At 42.0% G+C, this 19,037-nt stretch overlaps 1 protein-coding gene across 1 annotated transcript in view; it reads left to right on the top strand.

Moving 5' to 3' along the window:
- Positions 1-19,037, top strand: part of FER1L6 (fer-1 like family member 6) — a 112,646-nt gene that overhangs the window by 88,160 nt on the left and 5,449 nt on the right. Inside the window, exons 33-38 of the mRNA XM_035011880.1 lie at positions 1,436-1,596; positions 3,538-3,680; positions 5,897-5,985; positions 6,474-6,572; positions 8,823-9,064; positions 10,471-10,634. Of these exons, the coding sequence (XP_034867771.1) occupies positions 1,436-1,596; positions 3,538-3,680; positions 5,897-5,985; positions 6,474-6,572; positions 8,823-9,064; positions 10,471-10,634 (898 nt within the window). The remainder of the gene's footprint in view (positions 1-1,435; positions 1,597-3,537; positions 3,681-5,896; positions 5,986-6,473; positions 6,573-8,822; positions 9,065-10,470; positions 10,635-19,037) is intronic.

The following is a 19,037-nucleotide window of genomic DNA, read 5'->3' on the forward strand; positions in this document are numbered from 1 at the left end:
CCAGGATCGAGTCCCGCATCGGGCTCCCTGCTCGGTGGGGAGTCTGCTTCTCCCTCTGACCCTCCCCCCTCTCATGTGCTCTCTCTCTCTCTCAAATAAATAAATAAAATCTTTAAAAAAAAAAAAAAAGAAATCCAGTTCGGTTTGGGGGACTCTTGTGAATGTATAAGCCCCATGAGGTGTTTACCTGAGAAGGTACCATTCAGAGAACAATGCGTTCTTCTCACTCTGAAGTCAGGGAAGGAGGCCACAGGTAAAGATGGTGCCTCTTCTGTTCAGAAGAATTTCCTGACGGTGGAACCACCAGGGAGCAGAATAGTTTAGTCAAGGGGGTTGTAAACTTTGTTTAGTAAATTTTTAAAAATAGGTGAGAACAAACAAACAAACAAGAAAGCAACCAAAACCAAAACCAAAACCAGAGCACCTATTTCTGGGGAAGCCTGTGTACGTATGGCTCTGGGCATGGCTTGGATGAACTTTTCAGGATCCTCGTGTCTTTGGCACAAGGTAGGAACACTGCTTTATAGTTATGTTTTGATTTATTTAAATACTTAAATAAGTTAAATTCTGATGAATCCTGTGTCCCAGGGAACAGAGAAATCCAAACTTGTCTTGGTCATGGCTCATAGGGAGCATTTCATTGCAACTTAATATTTTTTAACCAAACAGCTAGTGTTTAAGGGAAGAAGGGGTTGGAAAGATTTAGAAACTAAGCACCAGGAAAATCACAGATTAGAGAAACCGCACATCTAGACTCTCCACCTGTGACGTGAGTCTCCAATACGATTTTGGTGGGGGAGGAGAGGGGAAGAAAGAAGCAGAGTAATTGAAAGGCTGAGCTAAGCTTTCCTCTTAGAAGCAGTAGCAGTCAGATGGCTCTTCTGCAAGGGACAGAACAAAACTAAACAGGAACTGCATGCAAAGAAATCCAGACCACAGAAAGCAGATGGCTGACTGCCAAAGGCTGAGCGGGGCAGGGAGGCAAGGAGCAACCACTTAAAGGGTACAGGGTTTTCTTTTGGGGTGATGAACAATTTTTGGAACTAAGTAGAGGTAATGATTATACAACATTATGAATGTATTACATGCCACTGAATTGGTCCATTTTATGTTATATGAATGTCACTTCAATTTTTGTTTTAAGGTACATTTCTTGAAAAACACACACACATACACAAAAACAACTACCGGCAAAGGATTTTTATGTCCAGCTACTCAGAAGTCTTGACTTTCATTTAAGCCTGCAGATGCAGAGGAATTAACCAGAAAAGAGAGAAAACAAAACAAAAAACATTAGCCCCAAGTGTATAGAATGACAAGAAATCTAAAGGAAACCACTGATCATACTTAGGTGGTGCTTTTAACAGCTACTTTAAGTGTGTCCTCCCAGGGGAAGGCAGGCCTCACCCCATCCATCCTTTCCCCCTGTTTCTAGAGAAGGATACAATGCCTGGAGAGACACATCCAAACCCACTGAAATCCTCACAAAGCTCTGCAAAGACAACAAGCTGGATGGACCCTACTTTCACCCTGGGAAAATACAGATAGGAAATCAGGTCTTTTCTGGAAAAACAGTCTTCACGGAGGAGGACACAGGTAACTCCCCCAGTGTATCCTGCTGACGTTGCTCTTCTTTTGAAAAGCCTGCTTCTGGTGGTATTTGTGGCTGGGAGAGCAGCTATTTATTGTAAAGTAATCATGCTCCTGGTAGAAAATTTGGAAAAGAAAAGAGGATAATGAAAATCACTCAGAATCCCCAAATTCAGAGATAAGCATGCTGCTTGTTGGTGTATTTCCTTACAGTGTGTGTGTGTGTGTGTGTGACATTTTTACAGAATTGGAAGTGTACCATATATAGTATCGTATCCTGCTTTTTCTATTTCCAATAGATTATGATGATTTTCCTTTGTTCTTTGAGAGTGTCATTGACAATATTCCTTTTTATGGCTGTGTCATTTATTTACATTGTGTCTTGTTTTTTGTACATTTCTGTACAGAAGAAACATGTTTCTTATACATATTTTTGCACATTTCTGATATTTCTATAGTGTAGATCACACAAATAGGGTTGTTGTGTTGGAAGGTAGGCAGTAACCTTAAAATGAATATGATATAAAACAAATCATTGGACACATCCCAAATTACCCTACAAATGTTATACCAACAGCTCTCTTATTTCAGTACCAAGAAGCAGATTTTCCATATAAGCACATGGGACATACCAGGAAGATTCCAGAGGGGCTTTCATAAATTGAGGATGAGAAAAAAAAGCCACCTTTACTTTACTTTCATGATACAGAACAATTCTTGTAATGCCATTCCCATCCACTTGATGCAAATCAATAGGTGTAGAGTTACATATGGGCAAAACACAGGTTCAGAGCTTCTGATGCAAAGCACCCAATTAAGGACATATCACTGGATGTGTTCACAATGTTATGTTGATCCCGCCACTTTGACACCAGAATTTCTTCTCACCTTGTTATTTTGACCCCAAGAACCTCTTGAAAGTTTTTTCATGCAGAGTAATTGACATTTAAATTGTGTATTAATGACATCTTAATGAATTTCTCTTGAGAAAAATATTTTTTCACAATATACTCTATTAGGCCAATTAATTCCTTTGTCAATATTCTACATTTCATGATGAAACCATTTTTTTTGGCCACCAAAAATCTGAAATGATATTCATTTCAGTCAGTCAAGAACTGATTAAACTTTATGACAAAAGATTTAGTTCACTGATTATGTGTTCATCCCCATCAACTTCTACTGATTGTAATTATTGCTATTGGGAGATTGTGTGTGTGTGTGTGTTGTTGTGTGTGTGTGTGTGTGTGTGGCCTTTTTAAAACTGAACTCAACATCCCTATGTCAAATTTGGCCATTCTAAACTTTATCAAAAATTTTGATTTTTTTCCAGCAATTTTTGTGTTATTTTTGCAAGTACTTTTTCTGCCAGTAGTTTTTATTATGTATTGCCTTCTTTGGTAAGATGACAGATGTGAGAACCTTCCCTATGAGCAAGTATGTTAGTGGGAAGGAACAACGAGAAAAGATAAGACTTCCATGAACACATACTGTGTGGATTTTACCACCTGTTCAGGACCACCCAGATCTACTAGGCCCTCTCACACTATGGTGTTAACAAATAGTCTTATATCTCCAGGAAATATACCCTTTCCAGTACCTCAAAGCCAAGCTTGCAGTTCACAGGCTCTAGAGGAATCTGATTCAAGGGGCAAATGGAGCCACAGACTCTGAGACCTTGACTGCACTCTGGTCATCTTGTCAACCCATCTCACTTCCTGCTCTCTAAACCTCCTGTCTTTTTCCCTCCCCTCCACTCCACCCCCACTTCTTTCTATTCTCTTTTTGTCCTTTTTCTCTTTTGCAGTTTTACTCTCTCCCCGTGCCTCAGTACATTTAAATTTAACCTTTAAGGGAGTGTTTAAAAGTGCACCTGACAGCCCATCATTGTTCCATTATGGGAAAATATATCGGACAAATGTCTTTATTCTTCTTTCTTCCATGCAGATGAGACAGTAGAGTCTTACGAGCACCTGGCCCTCAGGGTTTTACAGTCATGGGAGGATATACCAGAGGTTGGGTGTAAGCTGGTTCCTGAGCACATAGAAACTCGGCCACTGTACCACAAGGATAAGCCAGGAATGGAGCAGGTAATGGCCAAGACGGTTCTGGCCCCAATAGGTGTGTTCCTTCCCAAGGAATAGGACTTTGTCCCTAAAAGTTATTCTTGTGTTCCCTATGGTAATGGTTCTCAACCAGAGACAGTTTTGCCTCCCTGCCCCAGACTTTAGCAATACCTAGAAATATTTTTGTTTGTCTCAGGTAGGTGGGGATGCTACTGGCATCTAGTGGGTAGAAGTCAGAGATGCAACAAAACATCCTGTACGGCATAGCCAGCCTCCCACAACGGAGAATTATTCAGCCCCAAATGTCAACAATGTTGAGGCTGAGAAATTCTGCCCTCAAGTCAGAGTCGGATTTAGTGCTTTTTGCCTTTTTAATGAATTTGAGTTATCACACTCTGTTGAAAGAATGCTGATATTTGAGAAACCTCAGAATCCATCTGACATGCCCAAGACCTGTCCAAAATCTATCAGTAACCCCACAGGCCATTAGTTTTCCCAGGGAAGCAATAGATGGTGGCTTATTCTGAAGAACTGGCAAGAGGAAACTGTTTGGAAAAAATAACCAGAGATCTGGGTTAGGAATGAGAAATGAAAAGAAGATCAACTTTATTAGGAGCCTTCTTGATATGTACTTATTAATTATATGTACGTAATTAATATGTACTTATATACTAGGCCCTTTATGTAAATTATCTCAGTTAGGATGATCATAGATTTGTTTGTCCAAATGATGGCCATTTTGAGAGTAAAAGAGGCTGCTGTTAATAATTAAGCTGGTACAAGGGACACCACCAGGATTTTCCTAGACAAATAGGGGTGTGTGAGTCACCTTACCTTATTCCCTAATACAGCCTCATGGTGTACTTATTATGATCCTTGCTTTTAAGATGAAGAAATTGAAGTTCATAGAGTTTAACTAACTTGCTCAAAGTTACTCATGTGGTAAGTAGTAGAGCGGGATTTCACCCAGGCAGTTTGAGTTTCCTGTCCCAGCGCTGGACTCACTCACTGTGTCACTTGGGCAAAACACATAAGCTTGACTCCAATGGGGCAGTTTCCAATGGCCACACTGCCATCTCAGTGGTGTTGGGAGAGTGCCTTTTATCAGATGTAGAAGCCTATGATTAGTTCCTAAAATTCACTGCCAGATGTTTAAAACCTTTTGGTTATTGGTATACTTCATTTTACCATGTGGCTTTTTGGTTACAAGTGAATGTTAATATCTCTTTAGAGACTCTAGGATTGTAATCCTCCATTCATTGGTTCTTCTCTTCCCCAAAGCTAAACTCATTGCTTAAATTGTCCCTTCCCTAGGAAAGCCCTTTTATTTTCTAGCCAAAGCCCCTCCTTCCCCTAAATCCTACAGATCCTCCCTGTTCTGGTTGGGAACCCCACTTCCTTCATATAAAATCTCCCCTGACCATCCCAGGCCTTGTTGATCATTCACCTTCTTGTCTGAGCTGATGGAGTACTTAGAATGTATACCACAGAACTGAGCATTGAATCCACTGGGACTTCTCCCCACATGGGCACTCAGATCCCTTGCAGCAGGGTAAATTCTGTTGTATGGAGTCCAAAGCAATGGATGGGAGGCCTTATTCTGCCACTAATTAGCCACAGGACTCCTATCATTTCTTTGGCTGCTCTAAGCCTTGGTTTCTTTAAATGTGTAACACAGAAATATAACTGGGCTAAGCAGTTATGGAGATAAAGATGTTAAAGCACATTGGAAACAATGAAGCATGATACCTCTGACAGATAGTATTATTATCTTTTTAATCCTTAGGAGTTTATAGAAAAAGCAGTCTCTGGAGTCAACAGACAAGGATTGAATCCAGACTCTGCTACATATTGTCTGTGTAAGCATGGGCAAGTTGTTTTCTCATCTGGCAAGTAGGAATAATAACATCCATCCTTTGGGGATAGTGGGGGAATTGACATAATGTTTTGTCAAGTGCATAGTACTGTGTCTACCACATAGTAGGTGCTCAATAAGGGTTTGCTTGCCTTTCACCTGCTCTTAACATATGTTCTGACTAATTCTTAATAAAAATGTAAGTTCTGTCTTTGTCAACAAATATCCTAAGCATGTATAATATGAATAATATCCATATGATAAGATATGATATGATATATAGCTAATATCCATGACTAGTCAAGGGATCTGTTAACACCATGAATGATCAGTTGCCCATGTGATACCCCATCAAAGTTAAAGGAGATCTTCTTTTCTTGACCAGGGCCGCCTGCAGATGTGGGTGGACATGTTTCCCAAAGATATGCCTCCACCTGGACCTCCTGTTGACATTTCACCAAGGCAGCCGAAAGGGTAAGTCAGCTAGCTGCAGCCCTACCTTCAGGGGAAGAGACCGTGGTAGCCAACTAAAAGATCATGACATTTGATCAATTACAATGATTGTTGCACTGTAACTTGAGTTACATTGATCAGTTGACACCTGATAATCATATCTCACTTTCCATCTGGCCATTTACCACAAGGGTGAGTGAGAGTAACGGTAGCAGTGGTTATGGTTGAAATGCTGGCTCGTGTTATATGTAGGGGCCATTGTGCTTCAGCATTCTGCAACATTCTGGAAAATGTCAGCTAATGGAAGAAAATACTGCTCAGAGAACTTCATGTCCTTGGTGATTCCAGCTGGGACACTTGGTTTTGAAGGAACCAAGACCTTAAGGGTTGATTATTTTGAACGTAAAGTTGAAGAAGCCCACTGACGCACAGCAATACCAGAAACCCATACACACCAGCTGACTCAACTTTCAAGGTCTTCAGCCTAATGCTGCCTTCTCTTATCCCAGGTATGAATTGAGAGTAACCATCTGGAACACTGAAGATGTCATTTTAGAGGATGAGAATATCTTCACAGGACAAAAATCAAGTGATATTTACGTTAAAGGGTAAGGTCATCAACAAACTCCATGCCCCCTTTTCTTCCCCTCCTCCTCTCTTTAACCCCTAACTGAAGCTATACCTCATGGAAGGTACTCCACCCACCTCATACAGAAGGAGTCCATCTTACTCACCTTTTTAGATAAGGTCACTTCCTTTGTCAAATATTATTTTGTCATTATGCTAAGAATTATCTTATGAAAATATTTTTGTGAGAAAATTTTATTATATAAACATCTCTTTCAGTTAAATGTTGGGTACCTAAGCTTTTTGAGTGGCATTCAAAATACCTTTACACCTGAAGCAGGTAGAGAGATGTAATGTAGCTGATGAGAGATTCAGTGTTAGGAAGGTTGTAAGACTAATACAGAAGCTAAAAGTTGCACCTTACCCTTTGCTAGTTCTACTGATAGGAACGACACCAACCTAGGACTCAGGAAACTACCCTCTTCCTCCCTCCCTCTCTCCCTCCCTCCCTCCCTCCCTCCCTCCCTCTCTCTCTCTCTCTCTCTCATCTTGGCTGTGACACAAATGCTTCCTTTGAGCCCCTAGTCATGGAGACAGATGAGGTGGTAGAGAATCAGAAGCAAAAGTGATTCAAACATGTCCCCTTGGATAAAACCCATCTCAGAAGTAGTGAACTCATCTCAGCCTCCTTTTGGCATCTCTTTGCCTTCCCCAAACAAGGAAACTTCTTCTTCATTGGCTCTATTTCTAGTACGCCATTAAATCCTCTCCATTTAGCTTCCCTAATGGCCATCAGCACCGCCCACTTCCATCTTCACCACACCACCATCATAGTCTTTCCTTCCATCATTTCTTGCTGAGGCCACTGAAGTACCATGTGGGTTGGTCTGTCTGTACTCACTCTTGCCTCCTATCGCTTATTCTCTATGTTGAAACATGGGTTATCTTCTCAAAACACAATCTGATCAAATCAGATTTAATAACATCCTATTTTCTCTGGATGAAGATTCAGATCCCTAATATGTTCTAAAATATCCCATCTGACTAGATCCTCCTATCTCTCCAGGCCCATCTCATTCTTCCTTGCTTTGTGCTCTCTAGTCATGCTGAGCTTCTTTCCCTCATTGGAATGTGCACCACCACACCACAGGGCCCTTGCACATCTCTCGCTGGTGACTTCTGCCAACCTCCCCTCCATCTCTCCATCCCCTTCCCTCTGTGGCTGTAGCTCTATTAAGGCAAGGACCATCTCTGTGTGCTCCCATCACTCCTCTAGCAACTAGCTCACCCCTTGCCTCATAACAGATACCACATATATGTTGGTTGAGTGAGCACCATCTGTACTTAAATAATTGCATCCATACTCTGAGTGGTACCACTCCTCTGGGACAAGGAAGGTCTTTATCTTTCCCTGACCTGTGGGGAAGGGGTGTCTGCTTTCAGAAAGCAAGTGGTTTGGAGTTATCAGTTGAAGTTAAAAGCACCTATTTTCTCAGTAATTCACCAGGGATAAAGTACTAGAGGAAAATGTATTAATGGTAGCTTACTCTACACTGGGGATGGAGGAGGAAGACCAGATAAGAGGAAACAACATTCTATATAACTTGGGGTACCCAAAGCACCTCACAGCTCTTACCTCTTATAATTCTTCAGGGCAACACTATGAACTAGGTACTGCCATTGCTTCCATCTTCCAGATGAAACAGAGGTACAGGGGGTTTGAGACCTTCTCCAGGGCTTTCCAGTTAGTAATGGCAGAGCCAGGACTAGAATGCAGGTGGGTGCAGACAGGCTTCTACCCTCCATGCCATGATGATACAGGCCTGCTGGGCTTTTGAGGCCCAGAACCGGAGAGGAGGGAGCTGATCACAGGCCCTGATACCATGAGTCTAAACCAGGCCAATTGTGCAGGCCCACCAGGGTAGTGGGTGCAGAGGTGGGACCCTCACAGGAAGCCCCAGGGGGAGAGGAGACTCCAGTTACACTTGCCCTTCACACTTCCTGAGTCTTCCCTCTTTACTGCATGGGGCTTCAGTGCCGCTCCAGAACAACCAAAGACATCTCCCAAACCTGCCTTAGAATGAGAGTCTCACCTCTCTTTAGGATGCTTTGACTCCTATTTCTCTCTTTCAGATTCAATGGAAACTTCCATCTGAATCTAACTATATCATAATTTAAAAACTATGATCTGTGACCACATTGAAACTAGTTAATCACTCTTGATTTTACGGATGCCTGAATAATGTACTCAGGGACTCAGGGTGTGTAATTCTTTTTCTGGCTTTATTTAGGTGGATAAAGGGTCTGGAGGATGACAAGCAGGAGACCGATGTGCACTACAACTCCCTGACTGGCGAGGGGAACTTCAACTGGCGCTTCCTGTTTCCATTTCAGTATCTCCCAGCTGAGAAGCAAATGGTCATCATCAAGAGGGAGAACATCTTTTCCTTAGAGAAGATGGAGTGTAAGACACCAGCCGTGTTGGTGCTCCAGGTTTGGGATTTTGAAAGGCTGTCTTCGGATGACTTTCTGGGTAAGCTGGTGGCTTCGTAAAGTTCACATTAACGTTAAGGGCTCCGTCCCAGTTTTTGGAGAGCTTGGTTTGATTTAGCTACAAGGATAACAATTTCAGTGCTATTTATGATAGCAAAAGATTAGAAACACTCCAAATAGGCATTAGTAGGGGATTGGCTGAATAAGTTATGGCACATCCTTATGGTGGAAGATACGTTTTCAAACAGACTTAAACTCATCTTTGCTCTACCAATAAGAAGCTGTTAAATTTTGAGCTAGTTACTAGTCTCCTCTGTACCTCAGTTTCCTTCAGTTATAAAATGGGGATGGTAATGTTACATACCTGAGAGAGTGTTTGCAGCTCTAAATTTGAAGTACAGCTTCAAATCTAATATAATTAAAAATATAACTTAATTCAATATAATTAAGTATAAACTTAATATAGAATTATTACAATTAATATAATTTAATGTGATTTAGTGTAAAATTAATGTAATTTAATATAAAAATATAATTGATTGAATACATTTACAATATAATTTAAAAACACACATGGTAAGCACTCAGTAAGTGATAGTCCCACAGCCATTAAAAATATTTGAATATTTAATGAGTCGGATAGTTGTACAAGATGCATTAAGTGAAAAAAGAAGGTAGAAAAAAATCCCCTTTATGCAAAGTACATGTTTATATGTATCAGAGACAGAGAGAGTCAGAGACAGGCAAAGAAACAATGACTAACATAGGATAAAAACTAATGTGTAGAGCAGTGATCAACTTTTGGGGGATGGAATTATGGAATATTTTTCTATGAATTTCTGGTTTATGTACATGCTCTAAATGCTCACAATTAGCAAATATTCTGTAGTAGGGAAAGGTTATTAAAGAGAGAGAGATAAAATACTCTCGTACTAGTATCTTATTTTCCATAATATTCACTCATTGAAAATACTTTGTTGAGAGCCCACTAAGGTCTTGGACAGTAGCTACAAAGACAGGAAGACTTAGTCCCCTACCTGGAGGAGTTTAGTGGACTCAGAGGAAGGTGAGTTGGGGGAGGAGGTTCTCTTCGGCAGACCCACGCTAAGGCAGAGGAAAGCTCAGAGGACAGGCACATAGTCCCCAAGCACTCAGGGAGTAGACAAGATGTCCAGCAGCGACAACACCCGAAACTGAGGCTTGGAAGTTATCTACTGTAGCTGTGCCCTGTCTTCTACCTGCTACTACATTGGGTGCCTTGAGGGCGCCAAACATGTCTTGGTAATATTTGTATCCCCCAAACCTAGTACATGCTAGTGATCCAATGTGGTGCTGGTTGAACAACTAGTGAGTAAATGAATGAATGAATGAATGGTGGGTGGGTGAATGATGCATGGTGATGGATACTAAAGCCCTTCCATAACTATCAAGGGCATCTCTTCACAGGCTCCCTGGAAATGAACCTCAATAGTTTCCCCCGAGCAGCCAAGTCTGCCAAAGCCTGCGATCTCACCAAGTTTGAAAATGCAAGTGAGGAGAACAAGATCTCCATATTCCAGCAAAAGCGTGTGCGGGGCTGGTGGCCTTTTGCCAAAAGCAAGGAACTCACAGTAAGTGGCAGCTGTAGGAGACAGGGTTGGGGGGCAGACAGGGGCCATCATGCTCTTTAAGTGAATCACTTTGTAAATGTCAAGTGCCTTGAAGTGACACGGAACACTTTAAGGCAAAGCTTCTGCTGAGAGGCAAGAATTTTGAAAACTATAAATGCATTAAGCTTCTGTATTTCAGCATACTTGATTAAATAGCTATGTCAGGGTGGTTTTCTAACCTCTTAGCTTGAATTTATGCCCCTGGCATTATTTTTTTTCCCAACATTTCTTGAAATCATGCATTAAGTCTTGACTAATGTACAGTTTTAATGCAACAACCTCATCCCCTCACCCTCAAATGCAGGACTCCATTTTAAAAGTGATGCAGACTTTTAAAACTTCCTTGAGAGGGTGGCAGCAGAGAGAGCCATTTCCCCTTTTCCCCGCATTGCCAGCCTGGTCCGTGTGGCACATGCTGTGGGCGCTTAGTCCTTTCACAGATATTGGGAAGGAAGTTCTGCAGCCTTCTTAGTGCCCCTCCATAAGGGAGGGCGGATAACCCACATGACGGGCAGGGTTGAGAGAAGGGAGTTCATTGATGACCCCTTTCCATGCTGCCTCCTCCTCTTGGTAGAGAGAATGTTCTTCCTTCTGCTCCTGTGCTTAGTGGCAGAAGCATACCCGGTCGGAACCTTCTGGTCACACCTGGTTCTCTCTCGCTGCTGTAGGGGCCCAGGGTGTGTGTGGCAAGGATTCCCTTTGCACCTGCCTGGCCTGACTCCATGGCATCTAGTTTTATTATATTTTCTGGAAGGTTTTCTCTTCCTGCCATTTTCAGCTGAACCTCCAGTGGGTAAGGTTGGGTCAAGAGAATGAGGCCACAGTCCTCACGGGCTTAGCACATAACAGATGCTCAATCAGTGAATTGATTGATGAATGGGTGAATTCAGCAATGCAGTCAGCGTGGCCTCTACCCTCAACCAGCTCAGAGTCCAGTGAGAGAGACAGATGTGTCTAGTCGTGCATGCAATAGTCAGTGTATAAATGACACAGAGAAGGAAATGAGAGGAGAGAGGGACCTAATTCTCTCCGAGGATGTTGAGGAGTCAAGCAGAGTATCAGTTTTTCAAGAGCAAAGGCTCTTGAAAAGGCATTTTCTAGATGAAGAAGAGGGTGGATATCTACCTTGAGTAGAGGAACCATGGGGAGCATAGCATGGAGTCATGAAGCATCCCTGTGTGGAAGGCTGGCTGCCCACTGGTCAGAGTTGCCAGAGTGCAGCATGAGGTCAGGACATGGGGGACTGCCAAGCCCCAAAATCCAAATTCATGTCTTTTGATATAATTCCTGTTTCTATAAAATCATCAAGAGTAATTATGTATGCATGATTATGTAATGACCGTCGTCATTTATTACACTTGTATAGCCCTTTAGAGTTTGCCAAATATGTTCAGACTTCTGTTATTTCATTTGAGCCTAGTTGACTATTTTCTGTCACTTATTTCTTTCTTCATTTCATGCAACAAATATTTCTTGAGCATCTGTTAAGTGATAGGTCCTGGGAATAAAATAGGAGTAATAACAGACATGGGTCTCTGCCAGCATGGAGCTTACTCACAGTCCAGGATCAAGGACAGACACACACATGTTGAAGAGTTTGGATTTTATCCTCAGAGCAATGGGGAATCACTGAATGATCTCCAGCAGAGAGGTGAGGGGATCTGGCTCACACAGGAAAAGTAATCCCTCATTGCTTATGTGGACAATGAGTCGGAGAGGGTCACAACTGGAGAAGGAGAAGAACTGAGGCAGAACTGTAGGAAGAAAATGATAAAAATGTGCCTGAAACAAACCCAGAGAAGAGTCTCTTTTGAGAAGGACAGTTGGGCCACTGTGTCAGATGCCCCTGAGTGGTCATATAAGAAGCAGAGAAGTGTCCGGTGGATTTAGCAACATGGAGGTCACTGGTGACCTTTTGGAAAGCCTGGGTGGCTCAGTTGTTAAGCATCTGCCTTCGGCTCAGGTCATGATCCCAGGGTCCTGGGATAGAGCCCCACATTGGGCTCCCTGCCCTGCAGAAAGCCTACTTCTCCCTCTCCCACCCCCCTGCTTGTGTTCCCTCTTTTGCTGTGTCTCTCTCTGTCAAATAAATAAATAAAATCTTAAAAAAGAAAAAAGAAAGAAAAGTAGTGTTGTAAAGGCTCATAGCAGCACTGTTCATAATAGCTCTGAAGTGGAAACATCCACATGTCCATCAACTGATAAATGGATAAACAAAAGATGTTATATCCATACAACGGAATATAATTCAGCCATAAGAAGGAATAAAGTGCTGATACAGGCTCCAACATGGATGGACCTTGAAAACATTCAAGTGAAAGAAGCCAGTCTCAAAAGACCACATACTTTTGATTCCATTGATAGGAAATGTCTAGAATAGGCAACTCCATAGAATGTAGATTGGTGGTTGCCAGGGCTGGAGGGACGGGGAATGGGGAGTGACTGCTAACCAGTACAGGACTTGTTTTTTGGAGTGATAAAAATGTTCCAGAATTAGTGCTGCTGACTGTACAACTTCGTGAATATACCAAATTCTACTTTATTGTGCACTTTCAAAGGATGAACTTCATGGTATGGGAATTATATCTCAATATTTAAAAAGCATTGTCCGGGGGAACGGTGAAGACAGACATAGACTAGCATGCACTATGGAGCAAGTGGGGAGTAAGTTAGCAGAGACAACATGTGTAAACTCTGAAAGCCTTCACAATTCCATCTTTCCCTCCTCCCCCCAAACCGCACCAGCTGTCCTCATATGCTAGTCCCCAGCCACTCCCTGTTCCTTCCCACACCCCTCCTTTTCTAGGGCCTGGTACTTCTGCCTGGAATGCCTTGATTCCCTTCTTCTCTGCGAAATCTCCTCCTCCTTAAGGATTCTGAGACTCTTTTCGGCAGTCACCTCCTCTGGGAAGCCTCCCTGATGCCCTAGGCAGGGATAGGCTTGCTTGCCTTTCTGTTTCCATTGTTCTTGTGACACTGATTTGTAATTGTCTGTATACAGCATGGTTCTGCTGTGAGTGGCTTGAGTCCAGACAGTGTGCTTTCTCTTTCTGTCCCTTTTTGGAATTTGCAGTGTCTCATGTGGTGTCTGGCACATGGTATGTGCCCAGTAAATTTTCATTGCATGAGTCAACAATTAAGACATTGACCCTACCATCAAAGATATTTTATGATTTCCTTCTCTTTTTATTCAGTGTACTGAACACTCGGGAAGGGTTCAACAAATAGTTTTTGAGAACAAACACATCTGCACACATTTCTTTTTAAGGCTAAGTGTCACAGTAGAAACCAGAGAAAAACGTGCCAAAGAAATGAGAGAGAAGACAGGTAGATTTTAATGGTGGGAGGTCCCCAGGATCCAGAAGACAGGTTGTTTGGGGACATGTGGAGAAGGGATGAAGGGGTGTTTAGGCTGAGACAGTATGTTCTCCTAGATTGCATTAAGTATTACAAAATGGTTAAGGCTAAAGAATGTAGAAGCAGACAGCTTGGGTTTGAATCCTGTCCTCTCCTGACTAGCTGTGTGACATGAGGCAAGTTACTTAACCTCTCTGTGCCTCAACTTCCATTATCTATAAAATGGGGATTGATAATACATACACAATTCATGGGGTTTTAACAGATAAATGAGTTAATATACATGAAGTGTTTAGAACCAGGAAAAGAATGAAGACTACTCAAATGTGAACGGGCTGTTTATTCAGAGCGGGCTATGACAAGAGAGTCAGCCACCGTCACTCTGGTTTGGTAGAGATTCAAAGGCAGGGGAGTAGGGAAGCTTTATAATGAAAAAAAGGGAAGATTTCAGGTTCGTTCTGATTGGAGATTGTTGGCAGGCAGAGTAACTACAAGGGGGGCATCCTATGTGACTGGTTAAGGGAGAATACGGGGGCGTGGCACACAAATTAGGGAATCCGCCTCAAATAGGCAACTTGGAACCAGGCAGCCACAGAAACTGGGAGAGAGGGGTGATGGATGTTTCCATTGCAAAGAGATGGCTCCCTGGTCTTTGGGAAAGGTGGGTCCTGGGTATTAAAGACAAAGGGCCTATCTAGTATCCCAAAGGATTTATACGCATTTCAAAGAGAAACGAAAGGGCTTCCAATTACATTTTCTAAAGTGAAGGCTCTTAGAAAAAGGAGAGGGAAATCTCTTCCTTTATTTTCCACAGGAAAATTTAAGCTCCTTGTTTTTAATTTGGTTTTATCCTTACACATCCTAGAGGGAAAATGAGACTTGACTTCCTAGAGGGAAAGTGAGACTTGACTTCATCCCCACCCACCCGGCAGCCCCCCACTCCCTGGTTTGGCCTGCAGCAGGAGGATGCCTCACGTCCATCCTCTTTCCCCCCAACGAACCAGTAACCACAACGAGGAAGCCAGACCGGCAGCCTTCTCTCAGGGTGGCAGTGAGTTGGATGAGCTGGGAGTCAAGTGGCGTCATGGAAAACCTCAGTCAGGGTCTGCCACCTCCTGAGGTCCTGCCATCTCCAAGGCTCAGTTTCCACGTCTGTAAAAAGAGTGGGTTGGACCGGGTGCCCCCAAGGTGCCTTTCCGGTACGGACACCCGCTGCTACCGAGCTCCCCCACCCCCCACCCCCGAAGCCAGCACTCAGGGGGTCACAGTCCTGTTCCAGGCACCAGGCAGCCAGCAGGGATTTGCTTACTGCCACTGCCACGTGCCCAGGCTTATTTTTTATTTATTTATTTTTTTATTCTTATGTTAATCCCCATACATTACATCATTAGTTTTAGATGGAGTGTTCCATGATTCATTGTTTGTGCACAACACCCAGTGCTCCATGCAGAACGTGCCCTCCTCAATACCCATCACCAGGCTAGCCCATCCTCCCACCCCCCTCCCCTCTAGAACCCTGTTTGTTTTTCAGAGTCCATCGTCTCTCATGGTTCGTCTACCCCTCCGATTTCCCCCGCTTCATTCTTCCCCTCCCGCTACCTTCTTCTTCTTCTTCTTTTTTTTTTTCTTAACATATATTGCATTATTTGTTTCAGAGGTACAGATCTGAGATTCAACAGTCTTGCACAATTCACAGCGCTTACCAGAGCACATACCCTCCCCAGTGTCTATCACCCAGTCACCCCATCCCTCCCACCCCACCCCCCACTCCAGCAACCCTCAGTTTGTTTCCTGCGATTAAGAATTCCTCATATCAGTGAGATCATATGATACATGTCTTTCTCTTTTTGACTTATTTCACTCAAGCTGCTTATCTGTACACCCAGGCAGTGCAGTTTAGACATCTGCATCACAAAGCTCCTAGTGTGGAATGTGGCCATGCTTATGGTCAGTGAAAAACAGCTCCAGGTGGGATTAGCAAAGAACAGGTACCCTTGGGACAAAAGGAATACGTATTGAACAGCTGCTTTATGAGACACATTGCAGTATGCATTTTATATGTGTTATCCTACTAAAAGCAACCTTTAAAGAAATCACTACTTTAGAAGATGAAGATCAAGAAGTTTCTTGTACAGGTGAATCCCATTAATTGACAGTTAAAGAGCCCAGCTAAGTCTCAAGAACATCAACAACTAAAATTAAAAGGGATGTTTCTGTGCTTCTGGTTTTGGGTGAAAACCCCTCGTCAGTAGCCACTGTGGGTACACGCTCATAGACCAGGCGGTAAAAGTTCAACAGCGAAGGAGACAAATTCCTGGCATCGAGAAGCTCACAGCTTAGCTGAGGAGGTGGTAGACACACAGATCATCTAAATAGTATGTGGCAAACTCAGAATCTCTAGGAGCAGAGTGGGTATTTTCATGTGAAGATTATCTTAAGACAGAGTAGGTAATATACTTTTATAGGAAATTTAAAAGACACGAGAGTATAAAAGGAAAGAAATAGCACCCACATGTGCACCACCCAAAGAAAGCTATTGCTAATGTTTTGGTTGAGCCCAGTTTATGTAGATTTTGGTTAATTTTACATGGTAGTGATCATGCCATATTAAAAATAGTGCCTTTTTTTGTTTGGCTTGGTGTTCTAACGAGCATTCCCCTATGTTATGTTATCAATGTTATTATCAACTTTTTGTATTCTCAAAATAGAAATGCCAGTTTAATCATTGTGTTTTTCCTCAACATTTATTCATTTAAAAAAGTTAAAATGTGGAGAAGTTGAAAGAATAGGACAATGATCAACCATTTATCCACCACCTAGATTCAACACCTGTTACTATTTTGCTGTACTGATTTTGTCTATATACGTGAGTATATAGTCTCTCACCTCCCCCACCCCCCACACACATACTTATTAGCCGACCATTTAAGAGTAAATTGTAGACATCCCGACACTATTCCCTATTAAAAAAAAAAGTAACTTTGAAGATCCAGTTGGCTTTATTAAATAATTCATGAATAGGGCAGCATCCCATCTACCAAGTAAAGGGGAACTCCCCCAAGTTAAACAAAAGGAAGGTTTTTAAAGGCAAAGAGAGGGCATAAAGAAAGGAATTTATTAGCAAAAAATGCATTATGTGGGACAGGTGCCCTCCTTAGAGGAATGAAAGGGTGTCTATCAGTAAATTTCCAGGTTGAAATTCCATATTGGCTGACTAAAGTTTAAATTCCTGGGTGTGGCAGGGGGAGACTGCAATTAGAGTAGGTATTAAGTCTTGGATTGTTCACATGGGGTCTTAATCTAAGTAACTCCATCATGGGCCTGTGGTTTTCTTTTTAACAATTCCTGAATACTTCAGCATGCATCTCCTAAGAATATGGACATTCTTATACATAACCACAATGCCATCATCACATATAAGAAGTTGATAATGATCACCTAATCTGATATCCACACCATATTCATTTCTCTATCTACAAGAAGGATACCCTATTACTCTCAAAATGTCTTTTATAGCTGTTTCTTTTTTCAAAACAAGATTTAGTCATAGTTCATGTGTTGCTTTTGGTTGTTTTGTCTCTTTGGCCTATTTTGTTTTAGTATGGTTCCCCACCATTTTTTCCCCCATGACAATACCTATTTGATGAAACTGGCCTCACTTGTCCAGTTGTTTTCTCAGGATGTAACTTATCTTATTCTCTAGACCCTGTATTTCTTGCGAACTAGAAGTTAGGTGTAACAGCATTAGCAGGATCAGGTTAAACATTTTTGTTAAGAATACTTAAGACCTGGTACTGTTTATTTCATACTGAATTATGCCAGGAGGTACATGCCCTCAGATGGCCTCACTAATGGTGATGCTGTGTTTACTCACGTGATCGTGCTGGTGACCACGAGATCTCTTCATTGTAAAAGTACATTTTCCTCTTTGCAATTAGCAAGTAACCAGTGGGTGAGACTTTGGCACTGTGGGAAATCCCTGTCCTGCCACCACCTTTCACATAATGATGATTGTAATTAAGTATTTCATTGGTGTTGCAAAATGATTTCTCTAATCCTTTCTTCCTTCTTTACCCATTCCTTCTTTCCTTCCATCCATCCATCTCTATCCATCTATCTTTCTATTATCTAGCTATCTAACTATCTATCCACCCATCCATCCATCCATCTATATATCCCTATCATCTATCTGTGTATCTATCATTCTTTTTTCATTTATTAGTAAGGAAGAGATTTCTCTCAACAAATGGAAATCAATTATAGTTACCACCTCCTCAAAAAAAAAAAAAAAAGACAGGATAAATGTTTAATTCTATCAATTACCACACTGTAGAATCAAGAATTGGTACAAGAGGTACCTCCAAGGGTGGTAAATGAGATTTTTTTTTCTCTTGCATTATTCCCAGTATCACTATGGACTTCTGGATTTAAAAATATTTTTTCTAGCTCTATTCACTGAAAGGACCTAGAAGTAAAATCACCAAGTAGCAAGAAGACTCCTAGCATCTGGATCCTGGTTTCTAAGTACCGATCTCTACTGAAAGAACCGGGCAGGCATATTTGGCTGACTCCAGGTCTAGGACAGGTAGAACACAAGATGGGCCTGGGACATATCATTGTGACAAATAGGACAATTTGAAAATCTGACAGAATAATGACTGTGCTTTGCATATTAAGCTTTTTCTGAGTTTTGAATTATTTCCTTAATTTATCTGCCCAGAAATGGCATGTCTCAGTCCAGAGTATGACCGTATAAGGTAATAGACACACTTACGTGGACATTATATGTATGCATGCATATATGTGTGTATGTATACGTGTGTGTCCCTCTTCCTAAGAGACTTTGCCAGGACACATCCCCACCATTAATGTGTGAGAATGCCTTATACCAGCGAGAGTTGTTTTAATAAGCAATAATTATCACTGAAGAAGGCATATCTGACCTAAAGCACCCGCATCCCTCCCCAGGGCATCCACTCTCTGGGCTCAGTGAAGTTCGAAGCCCAT

This window comes from Mirounga leonina, unplaced genomic scaffold, assembly GCF_011800145.1.
Source record: "Mirounga leonina isolate KUSES-001 unplaced genomic scaffold, KU_Mleo_1.0 Mir_165, whole genome shotgun sequence".
Classification (NCBI taxonomy): domain Eukaryota; kingdom Metazoa; phylum Chordata; class Mammalia; order Carnivora; family Phocidae; genus Mirounga; species Mirounga leonina.